The following is a 15,140-nucleotide window of genomic DNA, read 5'->3' on the forward strand; positions in this document are numbered from 1 at the left end:
ATTGGTTTTTGATGCTGATTGTTAATATCTTATATCCAAAACATAAGTTTTACATTAAACAAAGTAAATAAATAAAGATTATGAATTTGTATTTCCCAGTTTAGTTAAAAACAGTAGTATTTACCGGGACGGGAAATACCGGTATTTACCACCGGTAATTCCCAGCACTGGTATTTCCCGGCCAACCCTGTTTTTAGGCAAAATGTTGCATATAGGGTACTCCATTTCACTGGATACGGGTTGACATGGATTATGGATACATTCACCTAAAAGAAAACCCGGTTTGCTGTCACATTGACAGCTTTTCACTTGTTAAAATTATTTTATGATTAATTTACAGCCATTCACAATTAACAATTAAAATAAATGAAAGAAAACGGTTTGTATATATCTGCAGGGAGACTATTGATAGGATTACTGCAGGTCACTTCATTGACACATTGTCATTTTTCACTCATAAAAGTTCACAGGAACGTAAACAAATTTCTTATCTTTTCATCATTCGAAACTCACTCGGAATACTTCGCACAATTTTTCAACGTTATTTTTATTAAAAATCGTCCAAATGTGCAGCACAAATATCTTGTAACAGATTATGATAATTATAATTATCACATGCGTGAGAAAGAATATTTATAATAGATGAGCTTTCGTTGCTACCAATCTTAAGGGTTTTTTAATATTCAATTGGTATTTGTTTCGACATGTAATGAACATTCACTTCCTTCTTGTTTCAATGAACTATAGTGTAGAAAGCATAAAAAATATATACTAAAGACTTGAAAGAATTGTGACAATCTTTTAACTCTTCAAAATTTCGCGCGAAAAAAATAACTGGTTCGCCTTTAAAACTACTCGAAGCATGACGTTTCGCGGGAACCAGGTGACGTTTTCATCACACGTGGGTAGCACGCTGAATTTGTTGCTGAACGTGAAATAATAGGAAAACAAAAGCAATGGCGAATTGTGCTGGAAATTTAGGTAAGAGTCAGTCCTTGTGTTGTTATTATAATTTAATACATGGTAAGCTCTGTCTAGTTGCATTTATTTAATTATAAAATGTTTACCATGTTGTTCATAACTCGCACATTTGACCTCATTTAACCCCAAAGCACTGATTTGTTTATGGTTATTTTCACTGTCCATATGAAGATCAAGACATATAATTTATAGAAATGTAGGCTACTGACCTATTATGATATTTGTTATGATTTTATTTAGGTAAGAAAGAATGAAAAGCAATATTAAACTTTGTTTGAAGGCCTAGTTTTTTTTATTTCTTTTAGAGGGGGGTGAAGGATTTCTTTTTTTTAAACAGATTATGGTTTAACAATTGTTAAATGATGAATCGATGATGTGTCTTCCCTTCATCATATTATGGTTACAGGTACTATTTTTTAAAAGTCAGTGATCACAAGTGACATTTGCTTGATCACAAGTGTCTTCAAAAAAATTTTAACAGTAATGTGGTATGGTAATTAAAATTTATGTTGAATAGTGGTATTTTATTTTCATAAACAAAATAAATAAGATAAGAGAATATCATTATGTTGTTGTGAGGTGAAGATTGGTTTGGGTTTGGTTTTTTTATTTGGGGGGGGGGGGGGTATAATTCTGGCAGCTTTTGTCTAAATGAGTGTTAATTTAATTTTTAGTACATTAAGACTGATAAGTTACAACTACAACTCAAAAATCAGAGAAACATAAGTGACACATGATTATGTGATATTTTTACGTACATAAAATGCATAAAATTTATTTAATTTTCTATTAATAGCATTGTTGAGTGTATCGGACAAAACAGGATTAACAGAATTTGCTCAGAAGTTATCTACCCTTGGTCTGAAATTGGTAGCATCTGGTGGAACAGCTAAGTGTATCCGAGATGCTGGAATAGAAGTCAGGTAAATGGACAATTGTCACTGTCATTCAAAATTGGATAATTTGATTCTCTCTGTTTTCATACAGGACATATTACACTCTAATCATTGGTCTAACTTTTATCGACATAGTAACAGTCTACAAGCTGTTCGTAAATGCAGCAAAACTAAAATGGGAAGAAAGCATCGGCATATTTGCATGTTTACAAAAGAATGTTCAGTTTGATTAAAAATTAAATGATTAAAGCTAATTACTGACATAAGATTACAAAGTTAATGTAATTAACTTAAATCGCTGTATAATTCCATCATAGGTGAATTCTGATACAGCTGTGTGGCTACTTCCACCAACAGTGTATAATAATACATTTTTTTCATGTAATTTCAGTGATGTGTCGGAAATAACTGGTGCACCAGAAATGTTGGGTGGGAGAGTCAAGACCCTGCACCCCAAAGTCCATGGTGGTGGGTGTCCATTGCCACTATATCTGTGAATTTACGATTACATGTTCATTGTATTGGGTTTTTGTTGCATGCCTGCAACAAGGGCCTGCATGATTGTAAAATCATTTTATATTTAGAAAAATTGTGACACCAAAAGGAGCTGGTTAGGGAGTTTGATATGTCTTGTGTGCTGATGGGATCTATTCTAAATATAACATGCACACTTACGCATAGCCATGGTTTAACATGTATTACACCAATTGCTTTTTACGAATTTTGTAGGTATCTTGGCCAGGTTAACAGATTCTGATCAAGATGATCTGAATTCCCAGAACATCGAAATGATCAGGTAGAATTTTACTTCTGTATTGTCTGATTGTCAGGAATGGGGTCAATTACAAATGAAAGTAATTAATTAAATTACAATTACTTGCTAAAATTCTTCAATTAAATTACCATTACAAGAGTTTTCAAATGTAATTAATTAAATTACAATTACTTTTCAGATGTAATTAATTAAATTACAATTGTCATCAAAATTTACTAAAATTATGATTTAACTGATTTATTATGATTTATACATAAAAGTTCGTCATATTCAAAATACTTTCCGCGATTTAGAATTTGCTAACTACTCTGCATCCTCACAATGTCAGGGGTCCTGAGTCCACTCGTGTCCGTTTGTCAGGGGTCCCACGGACACGAGTGGACTCAGGACCCCTGACATTGTGAGGATGACTACTCTGATATGTAAAAATTTTCAGAAAGAAAAAAATATAAATTTGATTTTTTTTGCTTATTTCAAAACGAAGGAAGTCACAATATGGAGGTGTCTCATATCACCTTGATATTCAGTAAACATCTGAAAGTCGTATCCCCTAACCCACCCTTATCATGTCTTGATTAAAGTATTTCCTGCATGCAAAATATGATCTGAAAATTTTCTCCTTTGCATTTGTATTCATTATTTTTTCATTATAAACACAATGCCCAAATACAGGTTAATCTCAGGTAATTGTTATCAAAACACAATTCACACCTGTTGTTCCGTACCTAATTATCGCTGTGTTCCCTTTTTGCACACGTTTGATAATTGGGTATAGAACAATAGGTGTGATTTGTGTTGTGATAGCAATTACAGTCTGCTTTCAGTCAAAGATTTTTACCTTTTCATTCATTCATTTATTTCAATCTCAACACCATTGCACAGTGGTACACAGATTATAACGATACAATGTGTGGTATTTCTTAATAATTAACAATGCATGCGTAAGCTAGAGAGAAAGACAGAAAAAAAAAAACATATACAACTCTGACTCGTTAATACAAATGTGAAGTACAGCTGTATGGGGGTTCTAACCTGGGGAGCATTTTTTATTTATTTTTCTAATAAAAGCACATAATTTCCTCAAAGAACATTGTTTTGTACTTGCCATTATAAAAAAAACTAATAGCATTTTTTATTTATATTTGATAAGCATTGATTGCGTTCTTGCTGCAACGAGTTAAGCTAAGTATGTACCGGTAGTGAAATTCATCTCCTATTTCGCACTTGTTGCAATGAGCACAGAATTTTTCATGTCTAGGAATATTTGCCCAACGTCCACTTTCAATGGGTAGATGGTGATTACATGTTCGAAATCTACAAAAAGTAATTGCATCTTTTTTTGATAATGTATCAAAATAATGTTCAAATTTTAACTCTTCCTTATAAATTCTATAATTTAGAGCTTTTGGGGATGATTGTAGTATAGATTGCCAATTTTGTTTGAATTGGTCTATCAACGTGAGTTTAATTTTTGCCTTTAGCCATTGTGAGTAATGTATAGTTTGATTAATCCATATATTAGATGAACCGCAGTTATTTAGAATATGTTTGATGTTTTCATACCAAGGGATTTTCCCCCCAATTTCGTGATTCATACAAAGTCCTAGATTATATATTAACTTTGCAATTTTTGTATCTTTTCCAGTAAGTATTCTTGACCAATAAGAAATAATGCGTGTTTTAATTTGAATTTCAAGTGGGTATCAACCAAGTTCACCATATATCATGAAATCTGGAGTTGATTGTTTTGAATGGAGCAGAAGTTTACAAAATTTGAGATGAATTCTTTCTATAATTGCAATTTTGATTTGAACATATTTTATTGCATTATATATTACAATGGGATTGGGCACAAGTTATAAAAACTTAATTCGCCCTCTCCCTACATGTATATAGAAACAAATACAATATTATTGCAGATACGTCACAGTTTGTACTTATACAATAAAAATTACACCAGTACGTTGATAATTGATAAATGTAGTAATTCTAAGAAAGTTAAAGTTATCTAATATTACATGATTGCAAGGATGAACTACATAAATAAATAAAGATAAAAAAAGATATTATCAACAAGAATAATCAGATTTGTGTTTATTCAAATCTACCAGTACCTTGAATATAAATTTGAACAATTGAAAAAAGGTATTTATTTTCATCCACGCTGAGTGAGTCATCTCCCCAAAGTAAGGAACGTGAGTCAAGAATATGAATTTTGCCAAAGCTAAGAAATTTATTAAAAAATTCTTCCCTGACAGTAGCATACTTAGGACAAGAGAAAAAGAAGTGATGTGCGTCTTCAATCTTCCCACATGAACAAAGAGGGCTTGTTATAATATTACATCTATAAAGATCTATGTTTAGCGCACAATTTTGACGGAGTCTTGTATGTAAAATATTAGTACGTCTTTTCCCATAACTGAAATAAGGAGGAGCTACTGCTAGAGAATTGGAAATTTTGTTTTTAAATAAGGATAATGAACTCGAATCTCTGATATCCAAGGGTAAGGAATTCCATTCATTGACATATAATTGCAATATTTGAAAAGCCCCAGACTTCACATCCATATAACAGTATAGGTTGGAAAATCTTGTCATGTAAATCTAGTTGACACTGTACTGATAGGTTATGAAATCTCCCCTTTTTTAACACCTCATATAATGCTTTTGTAGCTTTTTCGGCTAATTTCTGTATTGCAATTTTAAAAGATCCTGTTCTGCTAAATACTATGTTCAAGTAGTTAAAATCAGTAACAACTTCAATAAATTTATCGTTATATTTTATCTGCATGTTTTCTTTCTGCCTACCTTTGCTAAATATTATTATTTTAGATTTATCGATATTCATTTTCAGGTTCCATTTTATGCAATAAGTATGAAAGCAATCTATCTCTCTTTGCAATTCATCGGGAGATTCAGCTAACAGTACAGTGTCGTCTGCATATAATATAGCAAATTATTTGAAAAAAATATCTAACTTATTTTCTAACATGTCAGTAATAGTTGGTAAACCTTGCACATCAGACTCATTTAAAAAGTCATGTAAATCATTAAGGTACATAGAGAATAAGAAGGCTGACATATTTTCACCTTACCTGGATTTTTACTTGTGTTTTATCATTCATTCATCATCGCCATGAAACAAGAGGAATATAGATATTTTGTTGGTGTTTTAGTCTAATAACTAATGATTATCACCATATTTTTTTTCATTCAATAAAATAAAGATCATATTAATATTTTTAGTCTTAAATTTCCGCTTTATGATAAGAAAAATAGGGATCAAATGATATGACTTTAAATTTTTTTGCCCATTTACTTTAAATATAAATGTCAATGAATTGAGGAAAAATTGGTGGTCCCAAGCCAGTTGGAAGCTAATTCAGTGATAAAGATAATGATAAAGGGGAAAACTACACGGACAGTCATATGGGGTACTCCCTGTCTTCTTTTTACAACTTACATTGTAGCTGCAAAATAAAAACGTGTGTTTAGAATTGGTTGTTTGGTATCAACAGAAAGATTATTAAGAAAAGAAACAGACCTTTATCACAAAATATTTCAATCAAAAAGGTTGAAAATGTATGAATTAGGTCTACAATTGATGGGTTTTATTTATTAGATATGGGAGTAGATATGTTTTATTTATTTCATTGTCAATTGCCTGTACAGGATCTGTGATATAGACTATAGCAATTAAGCAATTATCTCACCTGGTCAAATTCCGGTTTGGCACACATTTTTTCGATACCTAATTTTCAAATGTGTGCAAAACGGGAACAAACCCTAATTATCAAATATGTCAAATGTTTGCAATAAGGGAACACACCCACTTGACATGTTTGGCATCCATACATTTAACTTAGCTCTATGTATTTTAGGCTATAAATTACAAAGCATGACTTAATAATTAATATAATTTATATAGAACTGATTTTTTAAAGTATTTTTTAAAGGAAAGATTAAGGAAATCATCAAATACATGTACTTAATTAAGTTTGGGACACTAAGGAGTAGATATTGTAACATTGAAAAGTTTATTTGTAAAAGTATTTAGTGTGGTAAATATAACAAGATCGAGGCCCATGGGCCACAATTATAGTTTTATGCTTATTAACTACTCTTCCTATCTTGACCTTGTACCATTGATAGTGTGGGGAACAATGGGTAGTGGACAGATTTTTATATTTATATGTACATCAGTGTGTAATTGAAAAGTACTGGTAGTTGGAATTACATGTCTTTGCAAGTGATTAATTAAATTACCATTACATGTAATTTGAAATTTGGTCAATTACACATTACTTTCAATTACATCAAAATTTGGAATTAATGACACTCAATTACCATTACAAATTACCATTACCCCACCCCTGCTGATTGTACCATTGCTATAATGTTTTGTACAAGTTAGATAAATACTAATCATTGCATCATAATTCATGTAGCAGAACATGGTTTGATAACCTTCAAGTTGCTTTGTACAGTAGAACTCATTAAGCTGAATCCACATGTAGTACAGTTGAATTTTGATATCTCAAACACTGGTGTCTCGAATACAATGGATATGTCAAACTGATATGTAAGTCCCAACCACTTATTTTTTAGTGTTTTACCCTTGAAATCTCTAATACTCGGATAAATCAAAGTTTTTAAATAATCAAATCTAGTTTGAGATAACGAAGTTTGTCTGTAGTTGTATACTGTACATAGTTTATAGAGAACTCCCTGTCTTGGATGTTGTTATAGAAGTCTGCATTGTTCTTTGTTGTATAGGTTAGTCGTCTGTAACCTGTATCCATTTGTGAAGACAGTGGCTGACCCTGATGTCCTGATAGAGAAAGCTGTGGAACAGATTGATATTGGTAAGAGCTTCTTACACTGTGTGAAGTTTCCATCATGATCAATGTTTACAGTGAAAAATTCCATTCTTTTATGTAAGATACATTATTACGCTCTTCTTTTTCCATGTGTTAAATTTTTCTATTCAAGAAAGATGATAATCTAAAGTGAAATACAAGGTCACCTTTCAAGGTTTGAATTGGGTGTTTTGATTAAAAATTGGCTGCCATGGTTTTGTGCATGTATTTTTCAGGTGGGGTAACTTTACTGAGGGCAGCTGCCAAGAACCACATGAGGGTGTCTGTCATCTGTGACCCCCAAGACTACAACAGGTAAGTCTGTTCATGTACCAAGCCATTTTAGAGACCTTAAAAAGTCATCTAAATCTTAAGGTCATTTACAGAATTTTTAAAAAAAATTACTTATTATCCATTGCAATGGAAGATGAAACTGTTCATGTTCTGTGCGAGTCACTCCTTTGAACAACTCTTGCATTTGGTCTCCAAACAGACAGCTCATCTGACTGCATAGATTGCCAGTACTGTTTATTTTACATTAAGGTTCTTTGATAACTCTCTTGTATTTGTACGGTATTTTTTTTAGAGTCGCATATTTTTACATATGTTCAATAGATAGTATGTAATAGCCCCTGTAATAGATATAAATTAAATTAGTGAATTTTAAAATAATTTAATGAGATGTTTTTTTTGACAGAGTCTTGGACGAGATGTCTAAGTCACCTAGTAAGGACACAACCTTAGAAACAAGGAAGACATTAGCAGTCAAGGTTTGCTTTATATGATTTCAAATGTACATTTTGTGTGTGTATAGTCTAGCCTGTACACAAATCCAGGGTTCAGTTCCTTGTCCAAGCATTGTCCAACCATTTCATTTCCTTTCCTGTTTAAGCCACTTTATTTTTGCTGACATTTTTAGGGAGACTATATGCTATATTTAAGAATTTCAGTTGATGGCAGTACATGCAACCTTTTTTCAGGCATTTAACCACACTGCTGACTATGATGCCGCTATCTCGGACTACTTCAGACGTCAGTATGGAGCTGGAACATCTCAGCTGAGTCTCAGATATGGAATGAATCCGCATCAGAAACCAGCGCAGATCTCAACCAACCTCTCAGAGCTTCCACTAAAAGGTGTTATAACTTCACATAGCTTAATATTGCCTTAAACTTTTCTCATGAATTTGATTTTTTGTATGGTAGGATTTCTCTTTGGCTCTGTAAATTAAAGAAGTGTTATTTTTTTTCAAAGATTTTTTAGTGCTATTTTGCTTAAAGTGAAAATACTAAGGGCTTTATTTAATATATTAGGAAATACTGAAGGATTTAAATGTTGATGAGCTATTATTGCATGTAATACATTTAATTGTATAGTTATTTTCTCTTCCAGTTGTGAATGGCTCCCCAGGCTTCATCAATCTCCTGGATGCCCTGAATGGGTGGCAGCTTGTCCGGGAACTTAAGGCGGCTCTGGGCAGACCAGCGGCCACCTCATTCAAACACGTCAGTCCGGCAGGTACCCTTTGTGTTACAGATATTGTTGTTGCAAATGTTTATTGACTTACAAAATCAATTATCCTAAAACCAGGAGCCATTTAATCAAACATTTTACATAATGAGGAGGCAAAAATCAATATTAAACCAGTAGTTTATAGTAAAATTTAAATGTATAAGTCTGGCAGATGCTCCTTATTTTTGAGTCGTGGGCACAAATATCAGTTAATTAGCAGTCGCTTCATTTAAACATTGAAGTTCAGCAGGTACTTCTTATGTGTTCATTAGAGAAGAAAATACCAATTGAATGTTATAAAAAATAGAAGAAGGTGATAAAAACATGGAATTTATTTAGCTGGTACTTCTTATGTGTTAATTGGAGGAGGAAGCAAATATCAGTTAATGTTAAACCAGAATCACTCATTTCAAGACAAGGACATTTAGGTTTGATTAAGTCAGAAAATTTAGATGAATGTTGCAGATTACATAATGTATTGCACACTACTATGTACACAGTAGGTGCATAAAGATATGCCGATTAACATTTTTAACCGGGTTTTCTGAAGGAAAAATCTTGTTATTGGAATGGTGAAAATAGTGGGCGGGTGGGCTGCTGCCAGAAGGGTACCCTTATTGTACGGAGAACTCCTCCTACAGTTTTCAAGATAGGAAGTTGTTGTTTTGCAGAGCAATTGTACATATATCAGAGCTATTAATATTACTTGAATTTTGATTTTTGAAAAGCTTTTTTAAAAACACCAGCTGTTGAACTTAGTCATTTTCATGCAGATTATTGCATATAGGGTACCCCATTTCTCTGGATGGGTTGTGTTTATCAATTCAGGGTTGACAAATGGATTATGAATACTGTTCACACAAAAGAAAACCCAGTTTGCTGTCACATTGACAGCTTTTCTCTTGTTGCAATTTTGAAAGAGGAATTACTCAATTATTTCAATTTTCAGTGTGACGTATGCAAATTGATTTGTTCCCCATTGCAAATCCTGCTATAAGCTCTGCCTCACTTTATTAAAATTTTTGGCCTGAGAAGCTAGACATTATATTTTTGGTATGAGTATTGATATTTCAAGCACTTCCTATAAGTCATCTCTTCCGATGGACCTGTTGACTAGTTTGGTCTATTGCTTTGTCAGGAGCCGCTGTAGGGGGACAGGGAATGACAGAGACAGACAAAAAGGTGTGTATGGTGGAGGACATGACAGAGTTAACTCCCCTAGCTGAAGCTTATGCCAGAGCAAGAGGTATACAAAACAAAAGATTTTATTGTTGGTACTAAGTATTGCATTGGATATTCAGGAATTATCAGATTTGTGAATTTCCCAGAAACTGGCTAAGGTGCCACTGAGTCTCATGAATATCTCTAGCTGGTCTATGTTCACAATGACATATTTACCTCCACTGAGTAACGGTATGATGCCCTCTATTTCTTATGGAAATTGATTGTAATTCACAGCTCTATAGAAACTGACAGGGCTGAAATCTACACAATCCAGTTTTAACCAGTTTATCAATACTACAACAACCTAACAAAATTTACAGATTGCACAAAATAATCATAATGATATCTGCAGACTCGAATTCCTATACAAAACGATAAAAAGCCATTTCTTTTATCTAACAAACTGATGTACAATAACAAAAAAATTAGTAACTTTTACTTACTTTTTACAGTCAATTTATTAACCGGTAGTTAAAAGAAAGCTGTAAATGTAAACAACAAAATGCTTTCTTTGATGATTCATGTGGGTTATTAAGGTAGCGATCATTGCAGAGAAAATTTCCTAAACTCATGCAGTAATGCGGTTTATGTATTTTTTCTGCAATGTTGCTATTTTCAAATCCCGCATGAATCACCAAGAGCATTTAATTTTTTGAATATAGTCAATCTACAATGGATTCAATTTTGTAAAGTTCACAAAAATTTCAAGATTTCATAATATTTGAACATATGCATGGAAATCAGATAATTGTTTGCTACAAAATATTTCACACCTCTGTTTTTGGGAGTTGATTTTAATCAACTCACCTATGCAGTTACTCTGGCAAACCGAAAGTGAAACAGTGTTTGGACCTAAGCACAAATCATCACCGCTGACAAGACTTAGTTCTTGAAAATAATAGAAAAATTCGATGTAATGTAAGCTGAAGCATTGTTTTTCAAGAAAACGTATCTATAAACACTTTGAAAATACCCAGATTTGATATAATACGAACAATTTAGATATTTTTGTAGTCTCAAGTATTCCTACGCCAGAGTTTAATATAATCTCGTTCAACCAAACGCTCGGCTGTCTCCGTAAATCTTCGACAAGCAGAGAGGCTCTCTTGCTTTTCGGAGATAAATGGAGACAGCCCAGTGTTGGATCCATACAGTTTTTAGAATTGTTTCAATTACTAATACATAGTTTGAAATCTATCTTTAGATATTACACAACATGATTCATATTAGGTTTCTCGAAATTCTTGTTTGAAAAATCTAAAAATTCATATTATAAAAAAGTGCGCAATTCAAATACAGACTAGAAACTAATTGCCACGCAAAATAAGTTGATTTTAAAATAAATGATAATCGATAAAATCAACTCCCGTACTTCAGTACTTTGATTATCTTTTAAATCCAGGTGCTGATAGGATGTCTTCCTTTGGAGACTTCATTTCTCTCTCTGACCCTTGTGATGTGCTGACTGCTAAAATCATCTCAAGGGAGGTAAATGCAGTAATCTTTGTTACAGCTATAATCTTCAGGTGCATTCTTGATCACGCCAATTCTAGAAACTGAAGATTCACTTTTAACAACATTTTTAAAGATATTAATTACAGATATACTCTTCAAACATCTGCAAATTCTTATATACATGTATTAAGTTCTGTACAAGTCAAATTTAGAAACTGCTGATTCATTTTTAACCCATTGGACAAAATATTTTAAAAATATTCCAAGATTGAGCAAAATTATATTTCAGGTTTCTGATGGAATTATTGCCCCTGGATACCTACCCGAGGCCCTGGAGATCCTGAAGAAGAAAAAGGGCGGAAACTACTGCATACTCCAGGTAAGGAAACTTCATAGGCAATTGTTTCCTATTCAATATGCTATCATAAAGTCTATGATGGTAGTATCGTTTTATAGCATATTTAAATTTTTAATTAGATCGATCCTGCATATGAACCTCCCATCATGGAAACAAGGACTGTGTTTGGACTACAGCTCAATCAGAAACGTAATGATGCAGTCATCAACAGCGATATGATGAAGAATGTTGTTACAGCTAGAAAAGAGGTATATCATTATTGTCCCGCTACATGTAACTTTGCCTCTATAAAGTCTAGAAATGTGTAACTGTTTTTCAGCAAAAATCACATTATATGTTTCATCTTTTAAGAACCAAACCCACTTTTAGTCTTTCATTAATGAAGTTAGTAGGAAGGAGAGACAAGCATTTTCATGTTATGGATTTGCATTGGACATTAATTGACAGATTGAAAGAATGTAATTTTTGTTCCCTTTCAGCTGAGCAAGGAAGCTATACAAGATCTGATAGTGGCCACTATAACACTAAAGTACACCCAGTCCAATTCTGTGTGTTATGCCAAGTCTGGCCAGGTAAAACAGTGCTTGACTCCTAATTGCACATTGCTAAGATTAAACAAAGTTATCTCTCTTTACTTTGTGCCATTCATTATTTTCATTAAGGATGGGTTTTTATATTTAAAATGTATGATCATGAATTAGGTGATTGGCATTGGGGCTGGACAGCAGTCCAGGATCCATTGTACTCGACTGGCAGGGGACAAGGCCAATAACTGGTAAGTTTTAGTTTACAGTTATCAATTTATTTATTTTTTTTAAGGGAGGGGGGTAACTATTAAATGTAACGGTATAATGGATTTTGGAGGTTGTATTTGAAAGGGAGAATTTCATATGCCATAAATGGTAAATAAAATTGTTTTTCCTTTAGTCATTTTCTTAATTTTTGTTATTTTATATTTAAAATAATCAGGTGGTTGAGGCAACATCCAAAAGTGTTGGGAATGCAATTCAAGACTGGAGTCAAGAGAGCAGAGAAAAACAATGCCATTGACCAATATGTCCTGGGCCTAGTGGGCAAAGTAGGTACCTGTTCATGTCCATATGACCAAATGAGCACTCAGATATCTCATGTACATTAAAGAGTTGTTAATTTGAAATCTTATATATAGTTAGTTATTAAGTGTTAACATTCCATGTTTTTTTTCAGGACATGGATCAAAATACTTGGGAAGCTATGTACGAAGTAGTTCCAGCCCCTCTCTCAGAGGCAAGTTCTTGTACTTTTGCTACATTAGAAAAATATATATGTACATAATGTTTGCAAATATACCACTCTCTTTTTCTAAGTACCTTACAACCATCAGTTGTGTCCAAGCATTGTGACATCATGTTCTTAGAAAAATGTTCATTGATATCAAGAGAAAATAAGTTAGGATGCCTCCTTCAAGTAAAGTACAGTAAAATTGCCAGGGATGAAGGAATTTGCTTTGTTATAAAAGAAAAATATTTAAAACATTGAAGCTAACAATATAATTTTAACTCGAGGAGGAAAGAAAATGAAACACTGTAAGGGTCAATTCCTTGTTAGCTAGTTTGTTATAAGCATGTTTCTCTGTAAATGACTATGATATATCTTCTATTGTCCTTTGTCTGTTGTACAGGTGGAGAGGAGCCACTGGATCTCCCAGCTGAAGGGCGTGTCGCTCAGCTCCGACGCCTTCTTCCCATTCAGAGACAACATCGACAGAGCAGTCATGGTTTGTTGGTTCTTTTCAACATTCTTATAATGGCTACTGTGATGTTAAAATGTTTTATGTTCTGTGCTTCTATCAAGGTTCAAAAAATCTTGAATCCAGTCACCACAGTGGCACTTGTTTATGTTGTAAAATTCAACTTTTATGTTGGACAATGTATAAAAGTTTACTCAAGTTCTTAGAATTATGTATTTGTGGATTAAACCCTCTAGTCTGCTATTTTTCAATTTTTGATATCATCATTTGAACTTTTTGTATGTTCAAATTTAGCCCACATATTAAATATTGATATCCTTTCAAAATGTTTTGATATCAAAGACTATGAGTTGGTCTGTTTTGTCCATGAATTATTTATAAACCGGTAACTTTTAAAATAACGGATTGCCTATACTGATTACATATGTTTTACTGTCTGTGTTAATTCGACAACACTAATTCTGGTATCATGGTCACTGTCCCTCTCCCAATGACTTACATTGTTTGTCTTTGTCTTTGACAGAGTGGGGTTGAGTACATCGTCGTCCCAGGGGGCTCCACCAATGATGCTGGGGTGACAGAAGCCTGTAACCAGCATGGCATCATTATGGTTCACACAGAGACTCGCCTCTTCCACCACTGAGGAAAAGGATGGGTGTAGTACGGGTCGTCGTTACATGGACAGATAGAGGGACCAATTCTATATCAAGGGTTGTGCTTGTATATGCAATCTGTTGACCATGTTTTTTTGGATACAATTGTATATAGTGCTTTGATCTCAACTATTGCCATATGATTTAAAAGAAATGTTTATACATTGATAAATCTGACATTTTTTTTTCCCAACATAAATGACAAGAATTGTTTAGTTGATTATAAAATTTTTCAAGTATGTTTGTGGTTATTTCATCTCTTTCCATGCTCTGGTTGTTGCCCATAAAGGGCTTGAACAATACTCACTTTTTTTACGTTTGTTTTTTTTTTAAAGCTGATGTGCCATAATCCTCATAGATCTGAGCAAATATTTTCATAGAGTTACATTTATTTTCATAAAGTTTATTATTAATAAAGTAGATGAACTATAGTTGTGTGTTTGATTTTTGGGGGTTTTTTTTGGTTGGTTTTTTGTTGTTGTTCTTTTTTTTTTGGGGGGGGGGGCATCCATTTGGTTATATTGCACTGACTATGAAGATGAACAGGCATGCTCTGCTCTGTGAGAGTGGATTAATTACAGGCATGGCTTTATGCCTCTTCAAGACCTGGTGCAAGCAGTATTTATAATCAAAATGAAAAAAAAATGTAGATGTCTTAGTATTAAGTTGCAATGTGTTAGGGGTTGGAAGAATTAAA

General features: G+C 33.1%; 1 protein-coding gene across 1 annotated transcript; it reads left to right on the plus strand.

The window, feature by feature from the left end:
- The first annotated feature begins 863 nt into the window (after positions 1-863).
- On the plus strand, positions 864-14,874 carry LOC128164602 (bifunctional purine biosynthesis protein ATIC-like). The gene is made up of 19 exons (XM_052828535.1): positions 864-981; positions 1,778-1,904; positions 2,269-2,345; positions 2,607-2,673; positions 7,429-7,517; positions 7,748-7,826; positions 8,209-8,281; positions 8,492-8,648; positions 8,905-9,030; positions 10,163-10,270; positions 11,651-11,736; positions 11,993-12,082; positions 12,181-12,309; positions 12,541-12,633; positions 12,763-12,836; positions 13,031-13,139; positions 13,268-13,327; positions 13,722-13,817; positions 14,314-14,874. Exons 1-19 carry the CDS (start codon positions 957-959, stop codon positions 14,431-14,433), a joined length of 1,785 nt encoding a protein of 594 aa, XP_052684495.1. The 5' UTR covers positions 864-956; the 3' UTR covers positions 14,434-14,874.
- The last annotated feature ends 266 nt before the right edge of the window (positions 14,875-15,140 follow it).

This window comes from Crassostrea angulata, chromosome 1, assembly GCF_025612915.1.
Source record: "Crassostrea angulata isolate pt1a10 chromosome 1, ASM2561291v2, whole genome shotgun sequence".
NCBI lineage: Eukaryota > Metazoa > Mollusca > Bivalvia > Ostreida > Ostreidae > Magallana > Magallana angulata.

Excerpts from the sequence above, each read along its gene's own strand:
- LOC128164602 (XM_052828535.1), top strand. The coding sequence starts at position 957 with ATGGCGAATTGTGCTGGAAATTTAG. Across the intron at positions 12,310-12,540 it reads TTGTTACAGCTAGAAAAGAG|CTGAGCAAGGAAGCTATACA; the intron begins GTATATCATTAT and ends GTTCCCTTTCAG. Across the intron at positions 12,837-13,030 it reads GGGGACAAGGCCAATAACTG|GTGGTTGAGGCAACATCCAA; the intron begins GTAAGTTTTAGT and ends TAAAATAATCAG.